Raw genomic sequence first — 16947 nt, forward strand, 5'->3', positions numbered from 1 at the left:
AATAATAAAAAGCGAAACATTGTTTAGTAGTTATATCTTTATATGTAGGTAGGTACTCGAAAAAACTTCAATTCAAAAAAAATTCGGGAAGTGTAACATTTAATAAAATAAAACTACAATATCATACATCCATGACATTTATTACAAATAAATATTATTTTATATTACTCACAAATTTAGGTTCTAGGAACGAAATTATTTTAATTATTATGTTAAAATTTAAAATAATCTTGTCTATATCTTTGGCGAACTAAATCTGTAATTTAAGACCAGAAATTATTTAACTCCATACATATAACGAAACACAAAGTATTTGTATGAAAAAATAAAAAAATCCGAAATATTATATCCGAAGAATTATATTTTGTTAAACTGTTGAAAAAAAACCTGATTTACATAAAAATCGGATTATTAAGTCATACATTATTATTTTTATGATTTAATGTAATATTACATATGTATATAATCATAGGGACAAAAACATGACAAAGTACATAAAAGTTCTTTTACAATTAATTGTAAAATAAAAAAAAATCCTGTAGTTAAAAAATAAAATTATAAAAATTCCAAGTAAATTTGAGTAACACGAGATATTTTGACTCAAACTAATCTGTTAAAATTATTCCAAATTTAATCTTGATCAATTATTTTTGAACGCTACAAATTAACTCGCAAAATTATAATTTTCACATTGTTTTCTAAAAATTGGTAGGTACAATTATACTTATTTATATATCATTAGTGCCATATGGGCCAAAGATTAGGTATGTGTGTTATACATAGACTTACATATTACGTAGTTATTATAAGTTTACTTGTATATAATATATAGTTTATAAAGTCGTCGAATTCAAGCATGGAACCTTAAATTATGCAGACGTTGATTTCATTAGTAAAAAAAAATTAGAATTAATTTTGACTGACAAACTATTGTACCACGAGCGATTTATTTGTAGCCCTAAAAAAAAATACTTGTTTATATATTTTTACACGAATATACTATCGATGTGTTGTAGACTGTATTTAACCATGGCGGCTAAAATCAAACATCGACACTAATTAAATTGAATAGTATGTGCGCGTTAGAACTTGCGTTAAATCAATTAATCAAGGTAATCAATAAAACAACACTAATGTTGCATTTATAAAAAAAAATTCAAACGTGCCAATGGGAATGACATGTCGACATGATAAAAGACCCCATAAAAAAAGAAAAATATTAAAACGCGTAGTATTAAAAAATGGTAGCGAGAACTCGACAACATTATAATGCACAGAATTATTACATATGTAATTAGATTATTATTACATAAGTTAAACATATATATGCGAATATAATTATGTTCATACAAGTCTAAATCCCATACAATTTATATGACTTAGTATTAATGAATACCAAGTTGCCGGTTACACGTTACTTATAAATGTAAATACTTAAAAATTATTAACTGGGCTGAAACCGTACAATGTCTACATACCATCAGAAAAAAAATACCAGACATTATCCCAGTCATAATATTTACAATACACAGATTCTTAAGTTATGGCACTATTTTTATAATTTTACACAAGCAAGCGCACTGAAAAATAATATAAAATGATGATCATATAAAAACCAATATGATTGATACATGAAACATTAATTTTTGATTTGATATGACACCACCGTACGTCTTAATTATGCATACACATGCTAAATTAATCAAATTAATTCCAAAAAAAGTGCGTTACTTGTGTAATATTAATTAAACACCTTAATTATCTACCAATTTAATTAAAAGTATTGGTATTAAAAACAGGAAACTAATCCTGATCTCACACAGATAGTCAATTAATTATTTTAGTAAAACTAACTCTTCATGCGAGTATACACTACTATGATTTATTATAAAATGCGATAATTAAATGCTTTAATTGTACTTTTAAGTACATCAAATTGTTACAAATAATTTGGCGCTTATGTTGTACAATATACGAATTTTGATATTATTCTTAATCAAAACCGAGATACTGTTATATTATTTCAAATTTAATTGAAGGATATTATTTAAAACGTTATTATTAAATTGAATTTAATCACTACAGATTATTACGTATTTTATTTAATTATATAATGCTTAACGTTGTTAGTCCAATTTTAAGTTATCCTTTTATACCATAGACGTATAAAAAAAGGCGGACGGAGTGAGCCTTAAAAGCAAAGTGAAGCATCGTAATGGCGGCGTTGTACGAATGTGTGAATGTCAAAACTTGCCATTTCGTGAGATAATCTATGACGAAATTTTGACGTAATGGCGGCCGACTGTCACATAAATTCGTGAAAGTGTGTGCGTGAGGCGTGAATATAAACAGTGCTTCATTTTGCCGTACAGTAAGACTCCGTCTGTCTTTTTTTCCACGTATATTTTTACATGATAGAATATTAAAACTAAGACGTCTCAGTTGGATAAATACAATTGACGTTCACATAGCTTATTATAAGAATAGAAATCGCTGATTCAATTGTTATTTATAGTGGTAAGTAACCTACATATATTATTAACTATACTAATGTACTTAAATTACGAAGGCAGAAAGTGAAATTGTAAATCAATGTAAAATTTAAATTTTAGGTTAACAATTTGGAACATAAAAATATTTTTTATTCCAAAACGTTTGTAGATAGAATAGAACAATTTTTATAATCAATTTTGTTTAATTACAACATAATTCATAGGACGTAACAAATTTAATTGACATTCTTTAATAAATTGACATTGCATTAACTAACATACATAATGAAACATATTAAAAATAACAAGTGTTAATTATTGTCACTAATTTAATATTTTAAGGCTAACGATAACTATACAATAGGTTTGATGAGATGGACGTTTCAAACTCGGTTGTCATCGTTGAAGTGGAAACCTATTTTTTTTTTCAGTTTTTTTTTTACTTTTATGTGTGTTTTCATAATCACATATTCTCGATTAAGAATAAATTTTCTTATTATATAAATAGATTTGATCGTTCGACCATGAAATGACCAATCGATCAAAACTATTTCTAAGGCATTATATATTTGTATTTGCAAATGAAGGCACTATATAATATTAGCGCTGGTTCAAATAATAATATAAATCATATATAACGGATGACAAAAAGTGCAGTTTTAAATATATTTCATTTCTTTTGAATCAACATCGCAAAAGGTGCCTTGGATGACATTTTAATTGACATCAAGATGTCACACCATCTGACAGAAGTAAACTTAATTTATGACAGAGTAAGTATTTAAGTTTTATATAATATAAATATACAAAATATGTAAACAATATGGTAATTGAAAAGAACCCATTTAATAAAACAAATAAATATACAATATATTTAGATAAACATAGAGACCTTGGTCAATTTTAAATCTTTAACCCGGTTTCAACCCGGGACCTAGTGATTCAAAGGCGATTACCACACACATGTACCGACCGAGGTCAAATATGTAATATCAAGAAATAGCTGTTTAAATTTCGTTCATTCTGTCAGAGGTGAAAGTAACAATAAACTTTTTTTTTTAACTAAAAAAAGAAAAAAAAATTGTTTCCAAAACAATTTTAGTTTTAATTAATTATTTTTTTTAATTAAAACTAACATTATTTTTCTAAAAATCAGTGTACAAAATACCAGAGAGCATTTGCGACTTCGCCCGCTTATATCGAAAAATCCCGTCATCTACCGTAACCGCGGATATTTTACCAAAATTCTTTCTAAGCGGACGTCTCGCTATTTTTTTTTTTAATGCAGATTAAACTTAAAAATGTCGATCCAAGATACAGAAACGCGATAAGTAATAATATTGTTTGCGGCATGAAGCGCGGTGAATGCCCTCGAGTACTTTCGAGAATGATTGCTACATGTACTACTTACATCCTAAGGTTTATCTAGGGCTGGCTGACAAGCTGGGGCCTTCGGTCGGCTCCAGCTCGATCCGCTTGAAGCAGCCATTCGGCAGCTGTTCCAGGATGTCCCTGACGTTATCCACCTCGAGACGCAAGTGATCGTGTTCGTCTTGATATTGTTTCATCCATCTGTAAGGGATGATTATTGTAGGCGCTCATTATCAAGTTTTTTAGGCACACAAATGAGAAAAGTTAAGGGAAGTCCACACGAAAATGGTCGAAACATGTTAAGCATAAGATTATCATGGTGACTTTAAAAGATGCCTTACACAGTTAAGAGTAAAATATTGTTATGAAATACTAAAGTTGCCAAAAGTGATATTTTTTAATAACTAATTTTTGGAAATAGAAACTGAAAAACACGCTACAAAAAAGATTAAAAAAATATTTGTTATTGCTACTTAATATTTTTTATTGCTGTCAATTTAAAAAAGGAGATAAATACCTTTGGTGATTGTTCTTTGCTTCTGTGAGAGACTTAATCTTGCCCTCAAGGTCTTCAGCCATCAGGGCAGCCTCAGCCCTATCTAAACTTTCTTCTGTAAAGCAAAACCGATGGTTAGTATAAGAAAAACAAATTAAAATATTTAAACACAGAAATACATTCGCGATTGAGCTAAAATAAATTTTATATATATTTTTTTTAAGCTATATGTGGCGTTGTTGTTTTTTTTTTAATTTTAACTAGCCACTTCTAAAAATAAAAGTAATGAAATTAGGAAATGCAATAAAGAATCAAGCCATGTCTCGACTGAACCTGACATGTTAAAGATAATTTATTTTTTATATCTAGACAAACGAATGTAAGATGAAATAACTACGTAATTTGTAAAGTTAATAATACTAAAAGTAACTCATACTTACTAATTTCTCTTAAACGCTGTTCCTCCTAAGAGCTACAGTGCTTAAAATAAGTTCTAAAAAGCGTCATGCAATAATATAGAGCTAACTATATTTACAACTTAGATGTACTATGTACTATATACACAGAGAAATTGTGGCCATCAAAGCATATCATGTAAATTAGAATACCCCTACGCTTTACCGGTTATCGTTAATTTTTTATATAATATTCGAAATAAAGGTTCTTCGTATTTCTTATTATTTTTATTCCTGAAGGTTTGATCGGCACCTGTCTTTCAATCCGGTTGAGTCATCTCAGAAGCCCAGGGTACCCTCACAACAAAAAGTAGGTAGAAGTGTCAGGTTATAACATGAAGCGCCTCTCCTCTGACCTCCTACCTACTTTTGTAAACAGGGGAACATAATCCGGTTTGATAATAGTTATTAATGATAACCGATGAAGTAAATACACTTATTTCCATAGTCGTCTTTTACAACATCCACTGGAAAGCGCTGGTGTGATCCTACTCTTAAATTCTGGGGACCATACGTATGTCTGTCCGTTTTTCTATCTGTTAACGAAAGATCGATTTTATTTAAATTTTGTATGATTATTAGCTTGCATTTTTTACTTTTATTAACTTTGATAAAAAGTAATATGGTTAAAAATGTTGACGGCAATTTTTAATATTTTTATAGCCTATTATTAATGATGAAAGATTAGAAATAGCTTGGCAAAGGGTAGGTAATGATTTGATATTTGTACTGAATGAAAGTGCTTATTCCCTTAGTCGCCTCTTACGACATCCACGGGAAAGAGATGGAGTGGTCCTATTCTTGAGTGCCGGGGACCACACGGCACAGTATACATACAATTACTGATAAAATTGGATACGGTTAAAGTTTTTCTTTGGTCTTTTATTTATGTATTAAACCTTAACCCTTAAAACTTCTAGTATAAAATGTAACTATTGACATATTGAATATTTATTATAAAGGGTTCCATAGTCAATGGTTTATCTGTCCGTAGTATCAGTACGTTAAAAAAAATTATACCTATCTATTAATTAAAATTTCTGTATTATTAAAATTCGGAAGATGAAAGAACCGTTTCAAAAGAAGACCTTTAACTTTTAAAAGTCGAATAGAAATTAATGAGAATTTTTTTTTTAGAAAAGTCGATCATAGTCTATGAGATAGGTGTGAGATAATTTCAGAAATAGTAGCAGGAACCCTCCTGTGCATGAGTCTGTTTTTAATTGAACTAGAAGAAACCGTGTATAAACATTTTAATTCTAAAATTATTATTGTTATATTTTACATTAAATTAGCAATTTAATAATTCTTATTAAAATGTACAATTAAAGTAAGGTAAAATACGAAGAACCTTTTTTCATGATTTTAACAAATATATCTTAATTGAGCTAGCTTTAATTAAAAATTTAAACAATTAATTTTTATCTTTATGCCAATTCTCGTCCCCCCTCCCCCCAACATATACGTTAGTAGGTATATGCTTTTTTTCACTTTCAATTTTGCTTATAATTTATTCATGAAGATTCACACGCGGCTTAGAATTTGAACCAAAATACCTATTCTATTCAGAAAATTATTAAGTAATTTAAATTTATTAATTATATAACCTACATTGAGACAAGAAAATTTGTGTTGAAGGGGGAAAACAAGTCAAAATAATATTTTTATTTTAAAATAAAAAACAGTGTTTTTATTCTATAGATAAAGTTAAAGGCCCAGAGATCGACCTTTTCGACTAGTAACCAGATTATCTACCGTGATTCGATGAGCGAAAATTTCAAAACTATTAGCTAAAAAATTTCATATACTTAAAAGAAATCTAATATACTTTTTTGTTTTTTAAAATCCTAAATTTGAATCCAAGTAATTAATAATAAAATAAGATAAGTAATTAACATAAATGTACACACGATTATTCGGTTTCATTTGTAATTATTACACATACATAATAATCACGTCTTGCTCAATACATTAGTGGCCTTATTATATTATATACTACTTTTTCAATCCGAAGCGACTAGGCATATCAATTTAAAGATTATTACGTTTTTAAGTACCTAATTAATTTTTGTTTTGTATTTTTTTTTTGTTTTATTTTATACCAATTCAGTGGCTTTTATGTAAACTTATACGTAATAAGTTAATATAATTATAACAATTTAATTATATTAAAATAATTCTAGAAATTCAGTGGCTTATTAAGTATAAGTTTACATAAAAGCCACTGAATTTCTAGAATTATTTTTATGTAATTAAATTGGTTCAAGAAATGAACCTATGTCCAATACACAAAATAATATAAACTTATATATAGGTATTTCTTATAGGTATATTCACAATAAAGATCATGATTATTAAGGGTCTGATTAATAATATACATAGATAATAATAAAGTATTATTTACGAGTATATTATACTAAGAGTATATATTGAACATATATTTTTTTTTTACTTTTTGATTTTTTTATAACGTTGATTTTTATAATACATTATATACATCCAACGCCACATTTTCCACCCCAGCAGCGCAATGAGGCAGTAATACTTCAACCAAAGAAATTAAAATTAGTAGATTTTAGTAACTTCAACATAAGCGTAGTTAAAAAATATATACCTAATTATATAATATTCTTTATTTAAAAAATTAATTTAATTTATTAATTAGCAAAGATGTATTGTTTTTCAGGGATATCTATCTAGTAAAAGTTAAGGCAAAAAAGCATGAAGGCACAATAAACGAGTCAGAAATGAGAGCGTAAGGAATATGCTCAATGTAGAATTCATACATATGTACATATAAACCAGTCTGTATCCCTTGCGGGGTAAACAGAGCTAACAGTCTTGAAAAGACTTGATAGGCCACATTCAGCTGTTTGGCTTAATGATAGAATCGAGATCTAAATAGTGACGAAGAAGAATGCCAAGTTTTGAAAGCATCTATGGGATAGAGATGGAGTAGTCCTATTCTTTTTTTCTATTGGTGCCGGGAACCACACGGCACTATGCAGAATTCAGTTTCAGGGAAAAACGTAGTAGTGTCTTTAAAGAAGACATGCGTATAATGGGGAATGCTTAGATGTTTGCCTGAGCAAATTATACAAGGAGAGTGTTAATCGGAACTCATAAATGATGAAACCCTTAGGGACTTAACATCATGTTGAGAGTACCTTAAACTAATTTGCATGAAAGAGATAAATGGGAATAAAAAATATGAAGACATGTCATTTCTGACTGCCTGTTCGAAAAGGGGGCACCATTAATTATGACTACCTCCGATCTAACATTCTCGTGTTATGTTAAGTCGAAAGCGAGTAAAGGATTAAGGCAGCTGAAGATTTTATCGTGCCTCAAATAAATAATTTTGTGAATACGTTTATTTAGTTTGACCCCACATAAAGTTCGCTGTCAGACCCAAATGGCTGGTAAATAATGCTTCTAGCATTAAGTCCGCCAATTATTGTTCTATACATTTGTATTTTGTGCAATGAAGTTTAAATTTATAAATAAACAATACTGCATACTGTATGCTAATTAATAAAAAATATAAAAACAATACTGAAAAATGCCCAATCATATTCAGTCACAATTAAAGGGTTAAAAATGCAACTATTAATTAATTCATATAACCAACGTTCAGTCCGGTTAATTGGGCCCTTAAATATTATTGAAGCATAAATGATAATTTATGCTTTAAATTTATTAATTTTATTTTATAAATTAATTAACCAATTTTTTTTTATTTACATGATGACGCAAATAAAAAAAAATTGGTTAATTAAAAAAAAATGTTTTTTAATTTTTTTTGATTTTTAAAAAGGTTCATTAAATAAGTTATTGTTCAGTTGAAGTAGTACATAAGGAGATTTACGCTTTCAAGCAGCCGTAGCTATTTCAAAGCTACTCCACGCCTCATCACGCTTACCCGCCCACCCATCGGGGTCATTCTCATTTGTCATAGTCAAGAAAAAACACATTAGAAAGAACATAATTTATAATGATGCAATGAGACGTACGGTGGTATCATGATTATCAACGAAGACCCAGGTTCGAATCCTTACTTGATATAAATTTAACTCCTCATCGGAGGTTTCAAGTTAAATTATATTAATTATAAAATAAATAAGGACTGTTGTTCATTAATGACTGATAACAACTGAGAATAACCCTCCCCCCGCTGCGATAAAAAATGTGACATTGATATTTTTAACATATATATAAAAATACATTTTGTAAATCTATACTTATACGTACCCACAGACTTAATGCTCTTAAACGTTCACGTTTATATTTTATTTTAAGTTTTATAACTATAAATATGTATGTTAATCTTTATTTAATTTGTTAATAATATGTCATATCAATATACATAGTTAGATATATTATAGACAATATTCTATTATAGATATATTATATTGTTGAGCAAATCAGATTTACTGGTAGGTATCTCAGATATATATATATATATATATTATGATAGTCATAGTTTTTTATCTTAATTTATAGTAAACATTTTATGTGTACATTATAAAACGATTTCTTATTTAGTTTGGATTTTTTAAGGTATCCAAATTTTTATTATACATTTAGTAGGTAAATATTCTACCAAATCAGTCTTCGTCAGGTTTTTTGATTTATCTTTTTAATTTTAACCTATTTTATAGATAAAGACGTGTATTTTCATGTTAAACATTACGATATAAGATAATTTTAGTGCAGGTGTTAGAAATCCCTAATTACTCCTTGAATCGGACGAAAATAATTTAACATATAGGTATTATAGATTTGTATATGTAACAGAAATTAAAGATCAAAATATAGATATGTTTTTTCAAAAAACGCCTTACAAATTAGACCTACAAAATTGATGATATTTTGTTTTTATTGTAATTTGATTTGATTTGTAATTTGTAAGCACATAGACATTACCAACATTTACAGAACCAAGACAAGATCAAAATATCTTTTTTTAGATAACGCCTTTCAAATTAGACCTTTAAAATTGATTAATGATATTTTTTTATTGTTATTTTAATTTGATTTGTAATTTGTAAGCACATAGACATTACCAACATTTACAGAATCAAGACAAGATCAAAATATATTTTTTTAGATAACGCCTTTCATATTAGACCTTTAAAATTAATTAATGATATTTTTTTATTGTAATTTTAATTTGATTTGATTTGTAATTTGAAAGCACATAGACATCCACAACATTTACGGAACCAATACCAAATTATAAAAATGAAACCAATTAAACATAAGAATGAAAGTAATGAAATGGCTCAATGACACAATAGAGTACATCATGCTAAAAGCGCTAAAAGAAATCGGAAGCTTTTTCTTCTCTCCTGCGAGAAGAGAAAGAAATATTAGTTTCACTAAAACAAAATCAATCAAGAAATAATTATTATTGTAATATCTTGAACAATTTAATTTTATATGTATTATTAAAAGTTATAGAAATCTACTCCGCGGCATTATTCATAAAACTGTTTGGTATAATTAAAATATTAATTGACATACAGATTGTTAAATTATAACCGAGGAGTAAATTTTGAACAGTTTTGAAATCATGTCACATTTGCGTCCAATAATTCTGCGAAATACTCGCATAATAATGGAACACACAACTTCAGATTGTATCTTTTTTATAAACTTTAATATTAAATAGTTCTCGCAGAATTACATGGACAAAGTTATCAATTTTCATAGCGATCGTAAAATCAAATAATATTTATTTATGCAGTTTTGATATTTATAAAACTTATAATCAACTAGTCTTTAGCCGCAGCTTTGCCCGCGCGGATTTAGCGTCACCTACATAAGTTTTGGACAATTCCACGGGAACCAAAGTTTTCACCAGGGTGAAAGGTATCCTATGTTCTATTCCAGATTCTAAATTATTAAATTTAAGAAGATTAGTTCAGTAGAAAAGTGAAAAAATCTCAGATGAACAAACATACTCACTTTCGCATTTTTTATATAAATATGGATAATATTTAAAATATCAATGAATTGAAACGATATTAATATAAAAATATAATTATTTTTTTTTGGATTATGCGCATAAGTTATTAAATCGATTTACTCAGATATACATAATTCTTGACATTTGGCTTTATCGAATCTACGAACGCTATGATAACTTTTCATAGACAAGAGATGTTATGAGTACAGTTAGATCGGGGAAGAATTTCTTGGTGATTCCTTATTTTTAAAATTATCATATTATGTACCTGGATAAGAACTCAACTATTAATTCTCTAATTTTTTCATTTTTACCAAAGGACTTACTGTGCGTTAGTAATTAAAAACAGATTACTTTTATAAAAACTCCAATATTTTATCTTTCAAAACCCAATTTGTTTTACAAGTTATTTATTATTTTAGATTTCTTAAAAAATAATAATCTTTTATTAAAAATAGCACCAAAGAAATATAATTATTGTTTCCCCGACCTAAAATATTAATTTTGAATATTAAATAATTTTTTGTCAAAATTTGTTATATTTGTCTCTCATTAGCATCTCTAATTAATGAACAAAGCAAAGTACTTCATAGAGATATGACTAATTCAACTTTTGTTTAACTAACTAGCACATATTTTTCAAAAATTAAGTGGTAACTTATTACATTTTAGTTATTTTTGCATTCAAATAAATAAATATTGTATTCCATGATAATCTTTGTAGGTATATTTTATTTCTATGACGTACTTACAAGTTGTAATTTTGACAAGAATTATTTTTTTTTTATTTTGGTCAGTTCAATAAATCTTCTTCATAATAAGTCTTCGATGTTAGTAAAAGCTAACAAAATGTGGCTGTACGAGAAAAAAAAGAAGAATTATTGGCATAAAAATTATATTTTTACCTATAATTTTTTTAAAACAATATTTTAATATAAAAATAAATGTGTATTTACAATAAATACAACAAACATCTTCATTTACAATTTTTTTGAGTAAGTAGAATGTAATTGTACCAATTTTTTTCGTACAGTCACCAGAGTTAATATGAAAGATATAGTTTTCAATAGTCAGCAATTTCTGGTTAACATAATCCTGTTCACCGCAAAAAATCCTAATCACCCCAATTATGAATTTGAGAAAAATTACTTGTGCCTAGAATGTAATCACATATTATGGGCATGGGCACCAATGAAATCTGAAGAATATGTAATCACATTAATCTAAAAAATTAGAGACTTCTTTAGTCCAAGCCCGTGGTCATAAAAATGTGAATAATAAACCATTATTCAGATTTCTATGCGTAACATCATAGAAATCTGAATAATAAAGCATTATTCAGATTTCTATGCGTAACATCATAGAAATCTGAATAATAAAGCTTTATTCAGATTCCTATGCCTAAAATAAAACTGTGTGTATATAAATGAATGTGGTACTCACTCAGTTTGTCCAAAGCTTTGTCGTCCAGCGTCGGTAGGTTGTTAAGTTCATCCATGATGACCTTCAAGTCTTCTAAACCTTTGGAGACTTGCTTCTCAGCTTCCCTTGCATCAGTATTGGCTTGGCCGACCTACGATAACATTATAAGACATCATCATGCTGGTGTTAGGCTTGGTTGCATCATCACCAGAGATCGGAATAGGTAGATTGAATTGGGGTCAATGAACTGAAACGTATATATATCCTACTACTATTATAAAGGCGAAAGTTTGTATGGATGTATGGATGTTTGTTACTCTTTCACGCAAAAACTACTGAACCGATTACCATGAAATTTGGTATGTAGGTAGCTGAAGACCCAGAATAACACATAGGCTACTTTTTATCCCAGAGTTCCCGCGGGATGATAGGGTTTCCATGCGGACGAAGTCGCGGGCGGCCTCTAGTATTAACTACTATTATAAAGGCGAAAGTTTGTACGGATGTTTGTTACTCTTTCACGCAAAAACTACTGAACCGATTACCATGAAATTTGGTATGTAGGTAGCTAAAGACCCAGAATAACACATAGGCTACTTTTTATCCCAGAGTTCCCGCGGGATTGATAGGGTTTCCATGCGGACGAAGTCGCGGGCGGCCTCTAGTATATATTAATGCGGACTTAGACATGCCTCCGGGGTTGCGGGATTTGTAAATTTTTAAAATTCTTCCGGAATTTTTACAAGTGGGATGAAGAATATATTAGTGGTAGCTGTTTTCCCCCGACTTCGTTCACGTAAATTGTAGTCCTACGTTACCCGCGGACAATGTAGTTTACTGTAAGTGTAAGTACTGAAATGGAATCCCGGAAAAGAGGCTTGTCCATGTTATGCTTTCTATGGTAATTCATGATGCAAGTAAATAAAATCAATCTACCTATTCCGATCATCACTATAGAGAGGGAGATCAGGATGTTCCTTTGATCATGATCCTGGTGTGGGCAAGTCAGGTTTTTTTCACAAAGCGACTCCCGTCTGACCTCCACAACCTTTGCAGGCGAATCCAATGTAGATCATTGTGAATCCACTGTCAAAGAAGTAACCTAGAATGAAACAGAAGACACACTTACCTTTGTTTTAGCGTCATGTGTGAGTTTCATGTTTTCAGCTGCGTCCAACTCGAGATTCTTTAACTGCTGTTCAGTGCCTTGTACGCGAGCTGAAACAACATTGTAACTGTTGAAATCCGTTCACAGATTATAACTATCATGTCAGAGTTACATAACTGCCGTGTGGTTCCCGGTACCAATACAAAAAAGAATAGGACCACTCCATCTCTTTCCCATGGGTGTCGTAAAAGGCGACTAAGGGCTATAGGCTTACAAATTTGAGATTATTTTTTTGAGCGATGGGCTAGCAACCTGTCAAAATTCGAATCTCTCTATCTTAAAGCCAAGTAGCTGAACAGGCCACGTTCAGTCCGCTCAGGACTGTTGGCCCTGTCTACCCCGCAAGGGATATAGACGTGATTATATGTATGGTCGATATTCGACAGGACAAGGTACCTCAAAACCTCCTGCTATTACGGACAATATACAAAAGCGGACAGTTCCGCAGTTTCAAATGTCCTGCTCTGATAACGTTAATGCTCAAATATTTTCACGCCATACAAAAATAAAACTTCAACGCAGGTAAATAATAAATAAATATGTAAAAGACAAATTTGCTCTGATAAGCTTTATTTTCGCGCCATACAAAAATAAGACTTTAGCGCTGGTAAATAATAAATAAATTAATATATATGGGGCAAATTACACAGAGAGAGTCAACCTCGAAGTAAGTTCGACACTTGTGGTTACGAGATACTAACTTCAACGATACTATATTTTATGATAAATACTTATATAGATAAACATCCAAAAACCAAGCCAATCAGAAATAGTTCGTTACTCATCATGCCCTGGCCGGGATTCGAACCCGGGATCTCCGGTGACACAGACAAGCGTACTACCGCTGCGCCACAGAGGCCGTCAAATAGGTTACTTATGAAGTGGTTACTGTAAGAATAAAAGAAACTCACTTGACAGTTTATCAGCTTCGTCCCTCAACCGCACGGCATCTACTCTTGCTAAAGACGCTTTCTTCTTTATTTCGTGAGCGGCCTGTGGAAAAATATTAACATCTGAAATGTTTATCCATCCATCGTCTTCATATAAGTAAGTTAACTCAGCGCCAACTTCAAAAAAGTTTATTAATACTTCAAAGACTTCAGAATTGGTGGAAAAATATTATTAATGTGAATATGTACAGTAATTTTTTGTGACGTTATAAAGATTCATTGTATTATATGTATGTTAACATCTTGGCTTTCATTTTGTTGTGATTGGGACAACTTGGGATTCTTTTTTAGGCGATGGGCCAGCAACCTGTCACTATTTGAATCTCAATTCTATCATTAAGCCAAATAGCTGAACGTGGCCATTCAGTCTTTTCAAGACTGTTGACTCTGTCTACCCCGCAAGGGATATAGACGTAACCATATGTATGTATGTATAGAAAGTAGAGAGAGAGCACATAACCTTACTGAGAAGTTCTCCTACTGAGAAATACATAGAACCTGAAAACATAATAAAAACGAATGCGGGTAACATTTACTAAATAAATATCCCACATACACACATCCTACTACTATTATAAAGGCGAAAGTTTGTATGGATGTTTGTTACTCTTTCACGCAAAAACTACTGAACCGATTACCATGAAATTTGGTATGTAGGTAGCTGAAGACCCAGAATAACACATAGGCTACTTTTTATCCCAGAGTTCCCGCGGGATTGATAGGGTTTCCATGCGGACGAAGTCGCGGGCGGCCTCTAGTACATACATAAAATCACGCCTCTTTCCCGGAGGGGTAGGCAGAGACTACCTCTTTCCACTTGCCACGATCTCTGCATATTAATAACCCACCTCAGACGCTTTATCAGCGTATTCCTTCTGAGCCTCCTGTGCCAGATCCCTGGCGTCTTTTGCTTTTTCACCGGCCGTGTACAACTCTTCAGTGATGAAGTTGATGCTCTCCTCGGCAGCGGCCAACTTCTCCTGGATCGAAGGGACGTCCTGGACGGCCTGGGTCGCCTTCTGGCGCGACTGTTCCACCTGGTCCGTGAATTCTGGTGGATAAAGGCAAAATTTTACTGATTTGTCTTCCTTGAAAAGTAAGAGTTTCAAGAATTATATTTTGTTTTCTGTATTTAAATAAACATTTATAACTCTCCCCAATCAATAATCATGTGTCTGTTTATTCTGCCATCTAGCGAAGATGAAATTTTACTAATTTGTCTTCCTTGTAAACTAAGAGTTACAAGAATTATATATTTTTTTCTGTATTTAAATATACAATACAACCCTCCCCACTCGACCAATCATCTGTGTGTTTATTCTGCCATCTAGCGATGATGAGGAAAATCATTTGTATAATATATAAATATATATTCTGAATAAAAATTAACTATAACTATTTTGAATTAAATTTTTCTAATGAGATGTAACCTAGAAATGCTTTGAACCTGAGAAAAATAACGAAATAGTAAAAAGGGCCAATACTCTCGAAGGGTCACGTTCAGCTGGACGTCCTTATAACGGAATTGAGATAAGATACAAGAAAAATCAATTTTTAACTTTTCCTATTGGTGCTGTGTGGTTCGCGGCACCAATAGAAAAAGAACTGGACCACTCCATCTCTTTCCCATGGATGTCGTAAAAGACGAGTAAGGGATAAGCTTACAAACTTGGGACTCTTTTAGGCGATGGCCTACAAACCTGTCACTATTTGAATCTCAATTCTATCTTAAAGCCAAACAGCTGAACGTGACCTATCAGTCTTTTCAACACCGTTGGCTCTGTCTATACCCCAAAGGGATATAGACATGACCATATATATGTATGTATGCAGTTCCTAGATAGATAGATAGATAAAACTCTTCATTGCACCATAAGAGAAAACATACAAAACAACACAAAGCAGATATAGATGGTACAAAGGCGGAAAAGCAATCTCTTCCAGCAAACCTTTGGTGCCTACCTTTCAAAGTCTTATAAATTTCATTAGCCTCTTTCAGCGTCGCGTTAGTTAGTTCCACATCGTGTTTGGCTTGAGCGTGGAGTTCGTCCAACTTGGCCAGGAGGTCATTCAGCTCGTCCTGTCTGTCGTGACCGTGGTCAAGAAGCTCTTTACCACGGCGCACGGCGTCTTCTAAGTTCTTGAGCACATCTTCATTGTTCGTTATCAGACGGTCCAGATCGGCTGATTTTTCTTCAATCTGTGGCAAAAGAAAAACGTCATTTAGTATCTTAAAGTTGATATAATTGAATTGATGAATAGAATAGTTTTATTTTGAAAATTGGATACAAAGTATCACTTATTGACGTCACATCACTTAAATCTAATTATACATAAGTACCTACTAATACCGCAACTACCGCAACAAGTAAATTTGAAAAGAAATTTTAATCCTGCAAATATTAGTAAACCATATTTTATTGCCATGGTTTAATGCCGTGTGGTTCCCGGCACCAATACAAAGTAGAATAGGACCACTCCATCTCTTTCCCATGGATGTCGTAAAAGGCTACTAAGGTATAGGTAGGCTTACAAACTTGGGATTCTTTTTTAGGCGATGGGCTAACAACCTGTCACTATTTGAATCTCAATTATATCATTAAGCCAAATAGCTGCACGTGG

General features: G+C 31.0%; 1 protein-coding gene across 1 annotated transcript in view; it reads right to left on the reverse strand.

Annotated features, from left to right (window-relative positions):
- Positions 1-254: 254 nt before the first annotated feature.
- LOC106129518 (laminin subunit gamma-1) overlaps positions 255-16947 on the reverse strand; it is a 57215-nt gene continuing 40522 nt past the window's right edge. The window contains exons 23-29 of the mRNA XM_060953537.1: positions 16288-16525; positions 15174-15376; positions 14287-14368; positions 13337-13425; positions 12229-12358; positions 4381-4474; positions 255-4064 (exon numbers count right to left, since the gene is read on the reverse strand). Coding sequence (XP_060809520.1) covers positions 3914-4064; positions 4381-4474; positions 12229-12358; positions 13337-13425; positions 14287-14368; positions 15174-15376; positions 16288-16525 — 987 coding nt within the window. The 3' untranslated portion in view covers positions 255-3913. The remainder of the gene's footprint in view (positions 4065-4380; positions 4475-12228; positions 12359-13336; positions 13426-14286; positions 14369-15173; positions 15377-16287; positions 16526-16947) is intronic.

Source organism: Amyelois transitella, chromosome Z (genome assembly GCF_032362555.1).
Source record: "Amyelois transitella isolate CPQ chromosome Z, ilAmyTran1.1, whole genome shotgun sequence".
NCBI classification, from domain to species: domain Eukaryota; kingdom Metazoa; phylum Arthropoda; class Insecta; order Lepidoptera; family Pyralidae; genus Amyelois; species Amyelois transitella.